Source organism: Stylophora pistillata, chromosome 1 (assembly GCF_964205215.1).
Source record: "Stylophora pistillata chromosome 1, jaStyPist1.2, whole genome shotgun sequence".
NCBI lineage: Eukaryota > Metazoa > Cnidaria > Anthozoa > Scleractinia > Pocilloporidae > Stylophora > Stylophora pistillata.
In genome coordinates, this window is record NC_142519.1 from 14143629 (window position 1) to 14160751 (window position 17123).

Here is a 17123-nt window from a genome sequence, read left to right on the forward strand (position 1 = left end):
AATTGTTAATAAAGGCGTTATCTATCATTCCCTTCATGTTCTGGTTATTGTGCAATTCGGTAAGTTGCATTTGGGTGGTTCTTCGGGAGTGGGGGCCCTCCTTGGATTCGAGAAAGCAACGAAACTCGAGTTACTGCAGGTTCAATGGAATTTAAAAATTAGGAGAAATATGCTAATGACTAGCGCTCCTTGCTTGCAGGTCGATGTGTTCTTGGGAAACTGACACTTTTCTCATTTCCTCTCAGTCTCCAACCATGATAGTAAACAAGTGCCAGTAAATGGCTAGGGAAACAACAAAGTGTTGAAAGCGACCCGCAATGGACCGGTGCTTCATCCAGCGACGGTAGTAATACACCCGTGGCTTCAAGCCACAGAAATCTACATTAGCTCTGGCCTTAACAGGAAGGAGAGTATGGCTCAACCTTTGTTGAATTTTCCGACTAAGCACAACCTCGAGATGAAGGAGAAAGTCGCTCGTAGATGGTAACTGATAAAGTGATGTCACCCATTTTTCTACGAGCGTTTTTCAAAATCGTGAGCTGATCTCAGCCAACAAGATGCCATAAGACCACCACAGCCACGGCCATCTTTATTTAATTTGAAGCATTGAGTTGTTTTTATCAATTACAGTCTGAATTAGTTCAACTAAGACAGTTAACAACAATAAATTTTTACAACAGCTATTTAGCGACGCGTGCCCACGTGCAATAACAGTCTGTCAGTCTAAAACGGTTAGATAGGTAGTTAGTACTACTGGTAGAGCAATTTGGCCTTGGGCACAAAATGTTTACTTGAAAAACTGCGATTGCTATTGGAAAAGAGATAATTCGATGGTCATGGAGAAATTAGTGGAGCTACAGTGTAACTTGAATCCACACAGACACTTCTGCATTGCTCTGATGAAAACTTAAAGAGTGTAAAATCCGGGATTAGACTTGATTTAAAAGTTACGAAGAGTACAACTTCCAGACACGTTTTGGTAAAAAGAAAAGTGACACAAATTACTTGAAAACATGATAGTCCTTGCTTCAGATTTGTCTTAGGAGACGAAAGTCCCGACTAAATCAGAGGCAAGAGAAACAAGACAAGAACTCCAAAGAAACTCGACAAAAATAAAAGGCACGACGGAATTTACGAAATATTGACAATTCCAACAATCCTAAGAGAGCAAAGCTTAAAAGATCCCTTACCCTGAATTTCAAATCCTGGAAGCAGGTTAGACATGAACGCCCACTACAAAATACTCAAACTGGTGCGTATTAATAATGTCCGATGGAAGTTAACGAATCAATGACAGGTTTTTTAAGCCAGCAGGTTTGAAGCTCTCGTAAATCACATAGATTCAGTTAGCTATTTAAATGAGATTACTCAATTTTCGGTACAAAGAAATTCTCAACTGAATGTCGAAAGCAACTCTGGAGTGTTATTTGCGTGCTCGCTGATTTTTTTCTAAAATAGCACGCTATGTTCTGCGCGAAACTGTCTGGGGCACAACTTAATCTAATGGTCGCGCTTACAGAAGTTTGCTTACAACCTCCTTGAATTGTCGCTACGTTTTTCCTTTGTTTTGACTGGCTGTTAGAATAACCTTGGATTTGGTTTTACAACTTGGCATTCAATCGAGAATTGCCTCTGAATCACTTGAAATGTTACCCGTGTTATGATAGCGATAATAAGAATGTCAATAAAGATAACTACAATAAAATATTAATAATAATAATAATAAAATGACTAAATATCGAGAATTTTCAAAACATCAGAAAAGCCTACCTAATAATAATCCTAAAAAAATTGCATTCATTTTAAACTTGCATAGCTGAAGCATAATAAGAGTTCACTAGTAAAATTATCAACATAAACAGCAACTATTTGGAATTCAATCTTCAATAATAATAATAATAATCATCATCATCATCATCATCATCATCATCATAATAAAATAAGAGAAATAATAATAAAACAGTTGAAACTTTTTAGTGCCAAATATTTCCTTCCTAATGTAGAGCCAACTGTAACAGAATAATTTTGTTAGTGTCATATATTTTGTCATTTAATAACAAGTTTTAATAACTTGTAAAATATTTTTCTGAAGTAGTTATACCCTCATCATACCCCAAAGAGTAACATGTAAAAATTATAAACCTAAATTCAGTTGTATCGCACAACTTTGTTTTTACTAAACCTACATCTTCCACATTAAGATAACACAACTAGCAAATTCTGACATTTCCAAGAATTATGTGCAGCAATAATCCCTAAATTTGGGAAAAAAATTAATAAATAAATAACTCCCAATTGTGAGAACTCGGCCTACGTTTCCATGGCCTTCAGTGGAAAAAGCGACTATTTTCATAACTACATTGCAGTATTGAAAGCAACTATATTATTACCTTAGATAGTATTTACAACCTTGGAAAAAAAATTCTAATATATAACCCATATAAGCATGACCAAAGCTAGATATTACAACATGGTGCAGCTGAACGCAGTACAGTACAAAATGCAACTTAACCCAGTTCAAATTAAGCATTATGTTCTGGGATAGGAAACCTTTTTGCGATTCAGTTTCACTACTTTGACAAAGTCAATGACCATCATGTATTGCGCGCGTCCTGCGTAGTCACGTGCCACTCGTTTCATGTATTGTTTCAAAGCGCTATACGCAAAACTACTCCCGCCATGACAATGACGTCAGGTAATATCATAAGCAGCCCACTTGTCTTAACTTTTCGGACTACATGTCGCGTTTGATATATGTAGATGTACGTTGATCCAATGTCCAGACTTTTTCTGCCATACTCGTGTTTCCTCCGTCTGCCTTGTCAACGGTACACCGGCACTAGGAAAGAAAAGGAAATAGGGACAATCAAAGCTGTAACACAATTCTCGAACGAAATTGGTTTTCATCTGCCAGATTTGAGCACAAAGGGACAAGCACCAGCTGAGTATGCCCGTCATAGTAATAGGACTGAGTAGTGTCCAATTCGGTCTGTGATCATACGAGTGATAAACTCTATAAGACTCCTAAGTTCTCCTCTCTGACTACTACACATTTCCTTGTAAATTAGTTACAAGAATTTAGTGTCAGATCAAGACAGTCACCATAACTTCTTTCGGATCACCTCTTTTGCTCGACAATGTATGGCTATTGAAGGGACAAATTAGATGTTTATAACTTCATAAAATAGGACGACCGCAAAGCAGGAGTCGGATTACTTAATCACGAATGTGATTACAGAGAGGAATATAACCATTGCAATATCCTCAAATGTGATTAATGCTTTAGCTGCTTTATTTTTCACTAATTATTCTGTAGAGTTGTAATTAGACACCTCTAATTGGACAGTTAAAGCAACCTACTCAGCTAAATCCACCATAGCAACAACCACTTTCTCTATAAAACCGGGGAATTTCCAAAATGGAGGAATTTCTTACTATAGAAAATAATCCCTTTCTCGGATAAAAGTATTTGTCTTGCTTTTTTTCGGACATTGTAGTTGTTATAGCTAATTGGTAACACTATTTAGTGTCGTCCAATTCGGTTTGTAATCATACTCGTGATTGACAAATCTGACTCCCGCTTGTAATCACTTTTGTGATTTCAGATCAAATTGGACTTTACTCGGTCCTATCACCATTACAAATACCTCTAGTAAGGATTTACCTACAAGTTATCTCCCAACAAACCGACTGACCGACCGACCATCTTCGTAAGCAAGGATTCTTCTGACAAAAATCATATATTTAACACAGAATATCACAATAGGATTGCATTTCTTAAATATCACGACTACTAAATCTTCTATACAATAACCGTGTGGACTGAAGTCACTGGTTTTCACCTGCTTAAGAACTGTTGAAGCCGAACGTAGCAGATACAAGCAGCTTCATCTCCTAGCATGTGTACGTGGGGCGACAAAATAGTTGTATTGACTGGTGTTGCTCTTTTGCTGTGCACTAAATGAAGTGAAAAAAAAGGGGAAAAAGTTCCATTAATAAAGAGACACTAAGCCCTCCAAGTGCCCTTGCTTCAATTCATCAAAAGATTAATCATGCAATACTATAAACGGTCGGAACGAGATTCACTGAAAAAAAGAATAAGTTCTTCTAATATTAATAATAGATAGCTTCCGCATCGACGTTTTAAAGACGCGCACGGCAGCTCGAAGGTAAGAGTTCTTTTCTCGCCTACTCTAGCTTTTTGTGTGAACCATTTGGTTTGAAATGATAAAAAGAGGACCTTCCAGTTTCTTCTTCGGTATCTTAGCAGGTCAGTTGTAGTGACGTTCTTCTTCCTGTTTCAGTTCGTATCTCAAAGAAGTTCCCGCTTCAGTTCCCTTATTGTCTTTCCGTAAGTTAATTTCCATGTTAAATGAGGTCAAGAAGAGAGAAAAAAGTTTGCGATAATTCTTAAGTTAATTCGCGTTTACTGTAATAGACGGTGCAAACATGTTGCTCAAATTTGACGACGCAAAGATAAAAGGGGAAAATGCGAACCAGTGAAGTGCGAAACCGTGAGGTGCAAAGCCATGATGTGCAAAACCGCGATGTGCAAAACCGTGATGTGCAAAACCGTGATGCGCAAAACCGTGATGTGCGCGTACTTAAACAAGCTATTTCTATTTTGGGGAGTGGAAAAGAAAACAGAGAACCAAAGGGAAACATGGAGAAAAATATATGATTAAATTTTCAACTTACAATTGTCAAAATAAAACTTGTGGAACTCCAAGCCCTCAACTAAGTTACCGTTCGAAACTGGTTCAAACGCTGTCACATGTGGGTCAATTAATTTGCTGCAACAGATCAGAGTAACAACATTCATTATTTTTTAAACAAATATTTCGCATAACGTTTGATTTACTCATCATTACGAATACCTCTAGTCGGGATTTACTTAAGGCTTGTGAAATATATATAGGAGATTTTCCTAAGTTTTCCGAGCAAGAAATTGGCCAAGGACTAGCTCTTCTTCGACTGTTTCCCAATCGAACTGACAGTTGGAGTGTTATGTTGTGTGGAGCAGAAAGCCGGGAATCTTAGCAAACCACCATGAGGTCAAGAAGGATAAGAACCAACAAGAAACTGCACAGGTGTCAGTAACAAATATTAACGAAAAAACCCTTCATGTTCTGTCATGGAAAGCTTGCTGGCGTAAATGCTTCTTCACTAACAGAAATAACTACCTGTAGGTTTCGAAGTCCCCAGTAGTGATACTAGTAATCAACTTCTGAGTCAGCTGAATGATGTGTTGTTCTTTACCTGAAAGGAGGACGTTCATGTAAGCTAAACAGTTTAAAGTAACCATGGTAAAAGGGCAAAATAATAAATCTTGATAAAGATCGATCTATCTTTGAGACAAATAAACATGACACCAATCATTTTGATATTTTCACTGAAATAATTACATTTTAAATCAAGGTCTAAAGTAGCCCTTCCTTGAGTTATCACAGAGAGTAGAAGAGACTGTTGCTTGATGAGTCCGAACGAATACTTTTAGGAAACTACGAGAGACAAACATTTTCGACTTTTAATGTACACGTGCATCATTTTGAGTTTTTCCGGCCTTCTGTGTAAACACTCGCAAAAAAAAAGATGAGTTCGTCCTGGAACACAGACCATAAATATTGGTCTTTGGATTAGACAACGGGACATATTAATTACCAACCTTTATTTGCTACCGCATCAACCTCGTGTTCATCTTCAGAATGAACCGTAAGTTCTTCGTCTGATCCCTTTTTCTTACTGACAAAAGGTCGAACTGCAAAAAACAGTGATACAAAATACTAACTGCTTTTAAGTAATGATAATAATTTTAACAATTATAATAATAACAATAATAATAATGACAATGATAAGAAATGGAATGCTTATGACGACAAAAATATCAACAACAAAAAACATGATACGAATAATCATGGTCATAACTGTAATACTAATATGATGATAATGAGATGAGATGAAATGTGGGAAAAGATCTCAACGATGTACTTGGATGTTTATGGACCTCCGCACTATTTTCGCAGTCTTAAATCGCGCGTCGAATTCATAGGAATCAAATTTCCAATATTTTACCATTTTATCATTGGCCGATGATTTTCAAAAATTGTCCTTTCAACTCTAAGATCTAAATAACTATTCCCAGAAGCGTCTGCCACACATTTTCATCACTTTCATTTGTTCTGTACATTGGCATTTCCATTTCTTCTCATCGCCTCTCCGCTTTAAAATGCATTAAATTTGACCTTTAAGAAAAATTTCTTCTTAGGTCACTCTTGTAAGTGAAGGATTTAGATTCTGTCCGTCATAATTAATTCTTCGCTTGATTCTGATAAGAGTTTCCACTCAGGTTTTTGAGACACCACGCCCTGTCACCGAAACCAGCTCTTCTCTTAACTTCCCTTTCCCGAAAGGGATTGACGTTTTCCCCCGCTTCAAGCCTTAACTGTAGGACATTAACTCAGTCTGGAAAGTGAGGGGTGAAGTCTGTCAACAAACCAATTTCTTTGAGAATACGAAAGAACTGTCTTGTATATTAGCAGCGCATAAATGAAACAGTAGAGGTACATTGTAAATATGAAGCGCAGTGTGTTTGAGCCACATTAGATTAGTAGCAAAGCGAGATGAGTTAAGAGAAATGTTTACAGGGCTCGCATCTTCGAAAATTTTTAACATTTTATTTGAATTTAGCAGTTTTGTCAGTATATACCACCATAACATATTTTCATAAATTTAAGATCTTTCGTGGTAATAGAACTATGCACCGCTCAAAGTAGCTGAAAGTTTTAACCGCCAGTATATTCTACATCTTATCGCTAACGTCCAAAATATTTAAAGGTTTCTACTTGTTTTACGAAGAGCCGTATAATTTATGATGAACCATATGAATTAGCAAGTCAAGATGAGCGAACGGAAGCTAATTCCTTTAACCAAAGAAAGCTTTACGAGAGTTATCTCTCAATTAGACAATTTTATACATTTAACGGTCGAAAAGTGAGATGAATCAGTATAAAGCTACGAAATGGGTTCGCGCGCTCGGCTCCAGTTCATCGCATTGACTTCAGGCATCGCGATTGGTTAGATAAGGTCGCTCTTTGGTTAGTCTCGTTTATACGACTGTCCCAAACATGCCATTTAGGGCTGAAAGGTAACACCGAACACGACCACAGATATTGAGCAAAAGAACGGTATTTTATCAATTTGTGCAAAGTTTTATTCACAAACACACATGCATGAAAAAAAGCCAACCAAACTTACTTAATGGCAACTCTTAAAAACTATTACCAAATTCTATCATCGGTGCTTTTTCTTAGAAAAGCTTTGTTTTATGCGTTCCAATGACTAGCTGATCTCTCTTGGAAATTCGCTTCTTCATTTTTAAAGGGCTTGGAAAGATTTCAATGGGTTTACTGAGGTAAATTCAACTTTTAAAAAAAGTTAAATGTCCACTAATATTTTTAAATCCTCTAAGACTCGAGAGAAAATATTCACGTTTAAAGCATTTATCTTTATCGTTAAGAAATTTACCTGAGTTAGCAGAAAACCTACGAGCCACAATGGTTGTTAAGATGGCACCCTGAAACGATAATAATATTGCGACATCAATGAAACTCCATGCAGAACAGTACATGATTATACCTGAAGAAAGATTAAAATTACTTGTGGCCAGGATAGTGGTCAGAATTGCTCCCTGAAGAAACATCAAATAAATCTCAGTCAGAAAAGAAAGAAATAAGCTGAGAACCAGAGAAAAAGAAAAGAACAAATGGGTAAACAACATTCTAAGAAGGCGGACAAAAGAGAAACCAGGTCTTAACAACAGGATAGTGTTAATAAATTATACGACACTTCAAAGCCGTTGCTCTCTGATTTCTTATTTCTTTGCCCGTTAGTCTCTTTAGCATTATGTTTGTTTATGCTGGTCTGTAAGTGAAGCTAGATGTTCACTTCAATTAATTTTTTATCTCAGCATACTTCTTTTACTGAAACAAAAGGTTCATGTGATGCCTGCTCATAAAGAAAGCCTTTCCTTGTCTCGCCAATTTATGCACGAAGCAGAACAAAACACAGACAGTTGCATGTAGTGCACACTGAACCCAATCAGGGTGAAAATCAATCACTTCCTCTTAACCAATCAACTGGAATCAAAATCAGGTTTCGAAGTCATTTGACGTTTACCGCGTGGGTGACAATTTTTCCCTCGGATTGGTATCTTAATTTCCGTTAAGGAAAGATTAATTTCCTTTGTATTGTCCACACTCTGTGAACTTCAACAACAATTATATTTTCTTTCCCGAAGCACTCGGCTTTCATACCTAAAAATAAAGCAATTACCTTAAGTTTCCTTCGGGCATTGAATTTCTTCAATCCGTCCAACGTTTCTTGTCTGTGTACTTTAGAAGCCACACGTTCACGGTTCTAAACAACATTCATCGTTTTTGTCAGTCACGTTAAGGCAGCCATTTCCTAAAGTTATCGCTTTTAGAACAGCGGTTGTCGATCGAGTGTTAGCAAACCTTGATAACTGACAGTTACCAAAATGGATAACAACAAAAGATTCCATCACAAATAGGCAACTTAAATTCAAAGCACAAACACAGAGATTGTCCGTAAGGTGAAAAGAAAGGCAAATGGCCCGATAAGAATTGGTAAACAGACATACCACGATCCACGGATGTTTCAGGGCCTCTGTAGCTGTTATCCTTTTGGACTGATCAACGCACAACAGAGTGTTAATGAGCTCCTGTGAAAAAGAGAAAAACATCAATTTCCAAATAAATAAGGAAAAGCGGCGAGAACCTAAAAACTCACTTCTGTCTCCCTCATGTTGAGAACCCACTCTAAAATGACTTGGTAGAAGTGAAGAACAGTTCCCAAAAGATATTGTCGGCCGACTGTCGACCGACAGTTTTCGTTATGTTTCAGACCAAAATTCTGGCCGACTGTCGGCCGACAGTTGTATTAGTCTTTTTCTGAGGCATCCTCATTGGTTAATCGCTCGCGCAAAACTAGTCCAGTTTTCTTACATTACAGACAACGTTCCGGAATTTATTCCGCGCCACTCGCGGCAATTGAGGCCCTCGCCCTCGGGCCGTGTTCAAGACCTTGGGCACATTTTTGCCCCTACGGACCTTCCGCACGGTAATTAACAGAAATGTGTAAATTTATATATATACTGTACTGAAATCTGACCTTTGCCTCATCTGTGACTGTATCCCATTCTGGGGATGGATACTAAACACAAAAAGAAAAGTTAGAAAAAAAACCAATAACATTCACTTGCAAAGATTATCAACGGCACCATCATTACTTAGTTAATCAAAAATATTTATCTCATAGCTTGGTGATTTACCCCAGTTAAATGAAATTATATACACATGTACACTAGACATGGACATGATTTTTTTTCCACCAAAGACTGTTTGTGGTCTTTAAGGAAAAACAAACAAACAAAAAAGCAATTTTTATGAGAAATAGAATACAATCTAAATTGAATGAACTCACATCATAGGCACCAGCCTTTATCTGAGCATACAATTTGTGTTGGTCTTCATCCCAAAAAGGAGGGTAACCAACAAGTAAAATGTACAAGATTACACCTGAAAGTAAAACATTCAGTTACATGAAGTTAAAGATGTGATAAGAGACAGGAAAATAAAAATGAAATTCTGACAAAAAAATTTACCACATCAAGGTATTAGAAGCACACTGTATCTTGGAGAGTATATTATTAATAAGTACTGTACAGCTGTACATAATGTGGAGGCGCAGTGGCCTCATGGTTGGTGCCCTCGACTCCGGATCGAGTGGTCCGGGTTCAAGCCCTGGCCGGGGACATTGTGTTGTGTTATTAGGCAAGACACTTTACTCTCACAGTGCCTCTCTTCACTCGGGTGTTTAAATGGGTACCGGCAAATTTCCTGCTGGGGGGTAACCCTGCGATGGACTAGCATCCCATCCAGGGGGGGAGTAGAAATACTCTTAGTCGCTTCATGCAACAGAAACCAGAGTTAAGCACCGGCCTGATGGGCCACTAGGCTCGTAAAAAGACTTTACCTATAGCTGTACATGACTTGCACAATGTATCAAGGAAGGTAACTTACAAAGCTTGAGCCAAAAAATGTGTTTCTGCATTTTGAAATCAAATTCAAGAAGTACTGAGCATTGAATGGACTGACATCGCATTCAATGGACTGACATTGCATTCAATGGACTGACATCGCATTCAATGGACTGACATCGCCTTCAATGGACTGACATCGCATTCAATGGACTGACATCGCATTCAATGGACTGACATCGCATTCAATGGACTGACATCGCATTCTATGGACTGACATCGCATTCAATGAACTGACATCGCATTCAATGGACTGACTTCGCATTGAATGGACTGACATCACATTCAATGGACTGACATCCCATTCAATGGACTGACATCGCATTCAATGGACTGACATCGCATTCAATGGACTGACATCGCATTCAATGGACTGACATCGCATTCAATGGACTGACATCCCATTCAATGGACTGACATCGCATTCAATGGACTGACATCGCATTCAATGGACTGACATTGCATTCAATGGACTGACATCATCGCATTCAATGGACTGACATCGCATTCACTTACCACAGGCCCATAAGTCCACAGATCTGCCATATGGCTCCTTCTTGAGGACTTCAGGAGAAAGATAACCTGGTGTTCCTGCAAATCCTATGAAGGAAAAACAATTACAAAATTAAAACTAGTCTACGAGCATATGTACAGTGTTTTAATTACTGAGTTGAGTTCCCAGAATGACTGTTGAACATAAAAATTACTGGTAGCCTCATATTGTAACATTGTAATTTGGATATATCAACAATGTTGAAATGGTAAATTGGCCACTGTAACGATTACTAAGCTCACGTTTTGAGTGTTAGCCCTTCGTCGGAGCGATATTTCACCTTTGTTGATATATCCAAATTATTTCGTTACCCCTACCAATGCAGCCCCAAACAGTTTCTTTAGAAACTATCAGCCTTTATTTATGTAACATTGTCTTTAGATAATTCAGCAGAACAGGCATCCCTAAGTAACACTCAGGATTTAGTGAGCCAAAGTTGAGTGATTTTAAGTCATGTTAAACGGGTGTGTGGAAAAAAGCCCTGGGTGACTGTGAGTTTATCGTAATCACGAAGAACACTGCCCAAAATTAATTTCCACCAAATTATTCTCTCTCTTCTAGTTTGGTGATTATAGTCTGATAGTCCAATCCAACACTTGTTCATTAAGAAACGTCCCAAACATCAAGTCACATTTTTCAAATAACTTTTTATCACAAAGTAATGTATTAGCTTGTAGTAAACTACACTATACCAATAAGGTTTAGAAATCTCAGCTCACAGGGTCTGCGGATGGCAGTGCGTTTCAAATCAAAATTTGCTCCACACAAGTGTATATGGACCAATACTCATGGTCTTAAAATAAGTGAGGAGAATTTGCTACCTTTCTATAATCAAGAATTGGATAGATATTCTAGTCTTCTCGGATAAAGACGAATAAAACGTAGGCCCCGTCTCCTGCAGGGTTAGGGGTAGGAGACATTAATTTCCCACGCACGAGATTACTGTGTGGTGGATGTCCTCCCCTGCATGGGATGGCTGGGTGTTGGCCCTGAAAAGCCCCTATGGGGAGTGGTCAATTAACCTATATATGTATGTATATAGTGTACATGTGTTTATCCTTCACCCATCACATCTATTCACAACCAACACTTACCATACCACCCATGCTTGTCCCCATCAACTTCAATTGCTAACCCAAAATCAGCTAGCTTGACGGCTGCACCTTTTTCTTTACTTGCAAGGAGTAAATTCTCAGGCTACATAGAAGTACAACAAAATGAATAACATAAAATCTATTTTTCAAATATTCAAAAACTATAATAATAGTAATTATTGATAAAGAAGAGAAAGAACATCTACCTTCAAATCCCGATGAACTACTTTGTTGTGATGGCAGTGATGAACACTTTCCAGTATCTGCTGTATGCAATGACTTAAAGAAAGAAAATCAAGAGAATGTCACAATAATCTAATGCACAGCGTGATACTACACTGAATAATTCCTGGCTCCCTTCTCCTACAACATATTTCTTCAATTAATGGGAGACTCCTTAGGAATTTCCAGTTTTTAATGACTTCACAATTTTTTCCTCAATGCAAAATATATGAAAATTTTCTCAGTTTCCTTTGTGGCTATTGGTCACTTTCAAGGGTTAGAAATTACAACTTAAAACCTCATTTTTTTTAATGCCATCCTGCAAAATGACAAAAGCAAAAACTCTACCTTGCATCTGCTTCACTGTAGTATTCCCTGGCAACAATGTCTTCAAATAATTCTCCTCCTGTTACTCTGCAGCAAAAATCACAAGCTGTTAGATTTTACATAAGAAACAACATCAGATGCTACCACATGCAAGATACACAAGCAAGGATCTCACAGGTGTCAAACAGTGTTATCCAGAAGCACAATAAGCAGCTGGCATTTTCACCAACTTAACTCTCTTCTGAAGCCCTGGTTACTCAAATTAGACAAAGCAGCAAATAACTGTCTTGATCTGAAAACTAAAATGTAACCTTTGCTGGCAGGTAGTTTTCTATGACAGACCCTTAAAAATCTCTGGAAAACACTGGTCAAGTTCCTCATCAGTTCAGGTGCACTGAGCCCCATTAAGAAGACACATTTATACAACAAAAGAGAGATGTTGCACTGTTGGCACCAAGACTTACAGGTCAAACACTAGATAATGATATCCTTCTTCTGCAATGCTAGAATGGAGTCTAACTGCAAGGAAATAAGACAAAATTAAATTAAACTGAGGCTTAAACTGACTCAGGTCATAAACAGCTTACATAACAATGTAAAATGAGTGTTTCTAAGACATATAAAATCATAAAAGATATTTTAATTAGTCAATATTAATCTCATACAAATTCTCAAACATCACAAGTCAATTTAATGTCTTTTCCTCATCCTAAGAAATAACTATGGATGGCAATAATGCCTCTTGGAAACACCCTGAACATCAGCTTCATGATCCTTAATAAAAAAACAAATTCCATGGCTCTATTTTCAAATATCAAATTATAACCAGTATAATTATCAAGATTCATCTGTTGGTAGAATTCCATAAGATCGAATCAAATAACTGCAGCAGCTATGCAGAACCACCTCAATTTATCATAATTTAAAGAGAAATCAATATTTCTGTTTATTTGACTGTTGAAAGGGAGGGCTAAAAATATAAATTCCAGTAGAATACTCTGAACTGTGTTTCGTCGCATCTCAAAATTTGTAAAAACTAATAAAAAATATTCTGTGTCCCATTCCACACATGAAAGAAGCCCTAGGATAATCTTGATCAATTTGATCATTTAAAGAGTCCAGGAATGGATAAAATAGTGCTGTACATCACCTATAAGTAAGAGTTATCTTCCATTTACTAGAGGAACAAATGGCCTAAAATTATCTTATTAATTTTGCATTCCAAAAATATAGTCCTCCTTTTAATGGCTTGCAATGTAAACTTTTCAAATTGTTTAGTATCATTCTGCTTATTTTCTTCTGAAAACAGCTTTTCATCCACATTAAAATAAAAGGAGTAATTACAACATGTGATAGCCATATTGCAGTTCTACCTCCATGAGGATGTATCATGTGAAAAAGATAAGATCACCCCTATCAGAACATTTCTTACATACTTGGCTTGCTTTAAGACAATCATAATTACCAATTTATTTATTTACTAATGCTGAGTGAATGTCTGTGTTTACTTAACGACAAATATGAAAAAGAAAATTACATGAAGCACCTTTAATAAATATATGAAACAAATAAAATATAGGACATCTTTAAAACAGCATACACCCATGTCCCTGTGATGAATAATAAACAGCAGAAAGTCACATTGTAATAGAATGAATGTCAACCTTATCATGACACCGTGCTCCCTTCAAGCTGAAGACAAATTTTGACCTTTCCCTTGACAGTTGGGGTCACGATTATAGCATTATCATGCTACAAATACTGACATAATTGATGAAATCGTTTTCAGCTGGAAGAAACCAACTCTTAGGAAAATGCAATTCTTCACAGCTTTAAGAATAAAGATAGATTCAAATGAAGATGTGTTCTGATGCTTTTTTAGACATTTATTGTTTTCAGAGAACCCTACAAATAAGACTGAACAATTCTCTCAAGGTAAAAAAAAAAAACGTCTGATTTAAAAAAAAAATAATATGGCAAATTAATGGAAAGTGAAGGTCAACTGATTTGCATGAAATAAAATAGTGCTAAAAGAGAAAAATAAAACAGAGCAAACGAAATAATAAGTGCTAATGACTTCAGTCCTACAGCTATAGGTTACCTTTAATTATAAAATATTTCATCATTTATTAACACCTTTTGGAAGAATTAACCTGAGTGTATGTCTATACCCTGTTAACCTTTCCGATCAGCTAAAAAATTTCTGCCAACGTGGCAATAAGATGGCTTGAAACTCATTCTAAACTGGCATTGGGAAAAAATTCCATTTTCCATACAGTCACATGCCAATGAAAAATCATTAGGATATTGACAGACTAATCCAACTTCATTAATTACTGTACACTCAAATCGATACGAGCTCAGACGCCTTCCTCTGTCTGCCTAATTTTGGTTCTTCTTACTTTACACATTCGATCGCGACCTTTAAATTGCTCCCTTTCTCTCCACGACTCACACGCACACATCTTTGTTCCATATTGCTTTCTGTGCGACCCACTGCCCATCAATTATTTGCAAAGAAGGAATTAAAAATGCATCGGATTCGCAGAGGCTAGCATTCAATTGTGTAAATTCAATCAATAAATCTACAAAATGTATGCGCAGCAAGACCATTTTGATTTATTGGCTGCTAAGACAAAAGTCAGCTCAAAGAAAACAAGTAATTTCACGAAATTTTACTCATCATTAGTTGTCGTAATTCGATCCCTCCCACAAAACGCAATATAAAAAATTATTGCAAATTGATTTAATGTTCGAATTCTATTTTACATAACATATCGAGTTATTCTTCCCGCGAAATCGATTCATGAGCGTCAATTCTCTCTGTAAAATATGGAGGCATAATATTTAGAATATTTATAATTACAAGACGACAAAAGGAAACAATTAAGTTCCATCTTAACTACAGAAAAAAATACTTCTTCTTATCTTCAAAAACAGGAAAGAGGTCTTTCTCGTAAATTCTGATAGCCTACAGCTGGGTGCAAGTTTTCGGCTCACTAAATTAAAAAGCAATCAACTCCACCACCTCCGCAAACCGAGAGAAATCTTATCTAAAGCAGAAATCCAGACAGCTCTTGCCGATTTAAATTTGTGTTATAGCTCAAATTTACAACTACGGAGTCATAAACCAACGACAGATCGCTGCCGTGCAGTGCTGCGGGGTTTGAAAATAAGTGGGAATTCATCTCCGTTTGACATGAACAACAAAAACGATTCAATAGGCTCACATTCACACGCCTACAACTTCATCTATAGGGAGAGAATTTGCATCTTCGCATGCAAAAAACTTCATGTTGACAATTATGAGTTGTTTCTGTCTCTTGACGAGGGAATTGCAACACGTCACCTTTTAAATAGAGTGACTAACTGGCGTGCGCGCCGCTGATGACATGAATTAAATGTATATTTCTGTGTTTACACAGTTGTTGAGCTGATCGCCGTTTGAAAGACATTTGAGCCACTGTTCGTCTCACGGCGTAAAAATGTACGCGAGAGTAAAATTTCGGAAAACTTCTAGAAAGTCACCCATGCGAAACAAAAGAACTTTCCGGCTAACATATATCTTAAGAAAATTATGCATTACAAAGAACATTTTCAAACTTTTAAGGATCTCAATTTGCGAACCTTCCATACAATTTCCTTCGCGTGATATTTACCGTAATTTAAACCTGTTTCATACCCACCAATGTTAGGATGCTTCAGTAGGCGGCAGATCCTGGCTTCTCGTTCGAGCTTCTGAAGATCTGATGAATGGAAAAATAAAATATATTAGAGGAGTTATCTGGGTAAATATCAGAGTGTGGCACAGGTGAAATCTACGCGGACTCTCCCACTGTGAAGTGATGTTTGGCGCTTTCTGACATTAAAATATTAAATTCACTCTGGTCAAACTTTCGATCGAAAGCAACATCTGGTTTGGATTTGGATGTATCATTTATGGTAGCCATTTATCCGTACTTTTCGGAAACTAACACAAGGTATATCTTCAAAAATATACCTTGTAGGCGACCTCTAAATAACATAAACAATTTCCTCTTGAATCATTCCTCATTTGAAATATTCTTTACATCCATGAAAAAAATAAAAGACACGTCCGAATTCAGTAAATGCGAAAGGGTAACCTTACCACAGCAATAAAAAAAACCCCATCGAAAATAGATCGTTTCCTGAAAGATTTATTTCTTCGCCTTTCCAAGTAAAGAATACCGAAAAGATTCCAAATGAAATTTGCAGCAAGTTCATTCGAAAAAAAATTTAAAACAATTTTTAACTTTAGTGCCTCGTATATCTATAATAAGTTCATAATAAAATCTTCAATTCTAAAGTTATCGCGAAAAAAAAAAACAAATCCGCTTTTCTTACCTCTAGATGATAATTTTCTCGTGTTGATAATTTTCGCGGCATACTCGAGTCTCGTCTCTTTATTTACACATCGACGAACAATGCTGAACGCGCCTCTACGAGGGACAATCGAGAAATAAGAATAAATCCTACAACCACGTCCAGTGAAAGTTGATCTGTGGAATTACTTACTTTCCCAGTTCCTCCTTTAGCTCGTAGGTCTCATGAAATGCCTGCTTCGAAACCGGAGATGTACTGCCCGCCATGTTTGAACACCTCTCAACTTTGTTATTCTCTTCAATGATTGATCGATTGTACTAACCAGTATCACGTGACCACGCAACCTCCTCGACCTCGACGCTCCGCTTTTCTATAATCCTGCGGGTTTTTCCTATTTAGTCAACAACAAAAAATAATATCCCTCAAGACTCAAAATATGAAAGTTAATAAACTTAATAAGGAGGCA

General features: G+C 37.0%; 1 protein-coding gene across 2 annotated transcripts; it reads right to left on the bottom strand.

Annotated features, from left to right (window-relative positions):
• Nucleotides 1–576: 576 nt before the first annotated feature.
• On the bottom strand, nt 577–17046 carry LOC111324306 (calcium/calmodulin-dependent protein kinase type II delta chain-like). Of its 2 annotated transcripts, none has more exons than XM_088738837.1 (18): nt 16850–17046; nt 16679–16773; nt 16000–16059; nt 12778–12832; nt 12335–12400; nt 11971–12043; nt 11765–11867; nt 10634–10717; nt 9502–9596; nt 9190–9231; nt 8660–8740; nt 8332–8415; nt 7636–7687; nt 5666–5758; nt 5184–5259; nt 4699–4793; nt 3843–3957; nt 577–2839 (listed from the first exon to the last, which is right to left on the bottom strand). In XM_088738837.1, the coding sequence occupies exons 1-18, from the start codon at nt 16921–16923 to the stop codon at nt 2722–2724; spliced, it is 1461 nt and encodes a 486-aa protein (XP_088594963.1). In that variant the 5' UTR covers nt 16924–17046; the 3' UTR covers nt 577–2721. The 2 variants fall into 2 exon arrangements, with proteins under 2 accessions (XP_088594963.1, XP_088594966.1); XM_088738840.1 differs by lacking the exon at nt 7636–7687 and adding an exon at nt 7525–7573 and having other exon boundaries at nt 16850–17040.
• Nucleotides 17047–17123: the final 77 nt, after the last annotated feature.

What these genes read in the sequence shown, in the direction of transcription:
- LOC111324306 (XM_088738837.1), bottom strand. Translation starts at nt 16,923, where the DNA reads ATGGCGGGCAGTACATCTCCGGTTTCGAAGCAGGCATTTCATGAGACC. An exon ending in ATGCCCGAAGGAAACTTAAG is followed by an intron (nt 7,688 to 8,331) that starts GTAATTGCTTTA and finishes ATGTTTCTTCAG; the next exon opens with GGAGCAATTCTGACCACTAT. An exon ending in TGATGCGGTAGCAAATAAAG is followed by an intron (nt 5,260 to 5,665) that starts GTTGGTAATTAA and finishes TCCTCCTTTCAG; the next exon opens with GTAAAGAACAACACATCATT.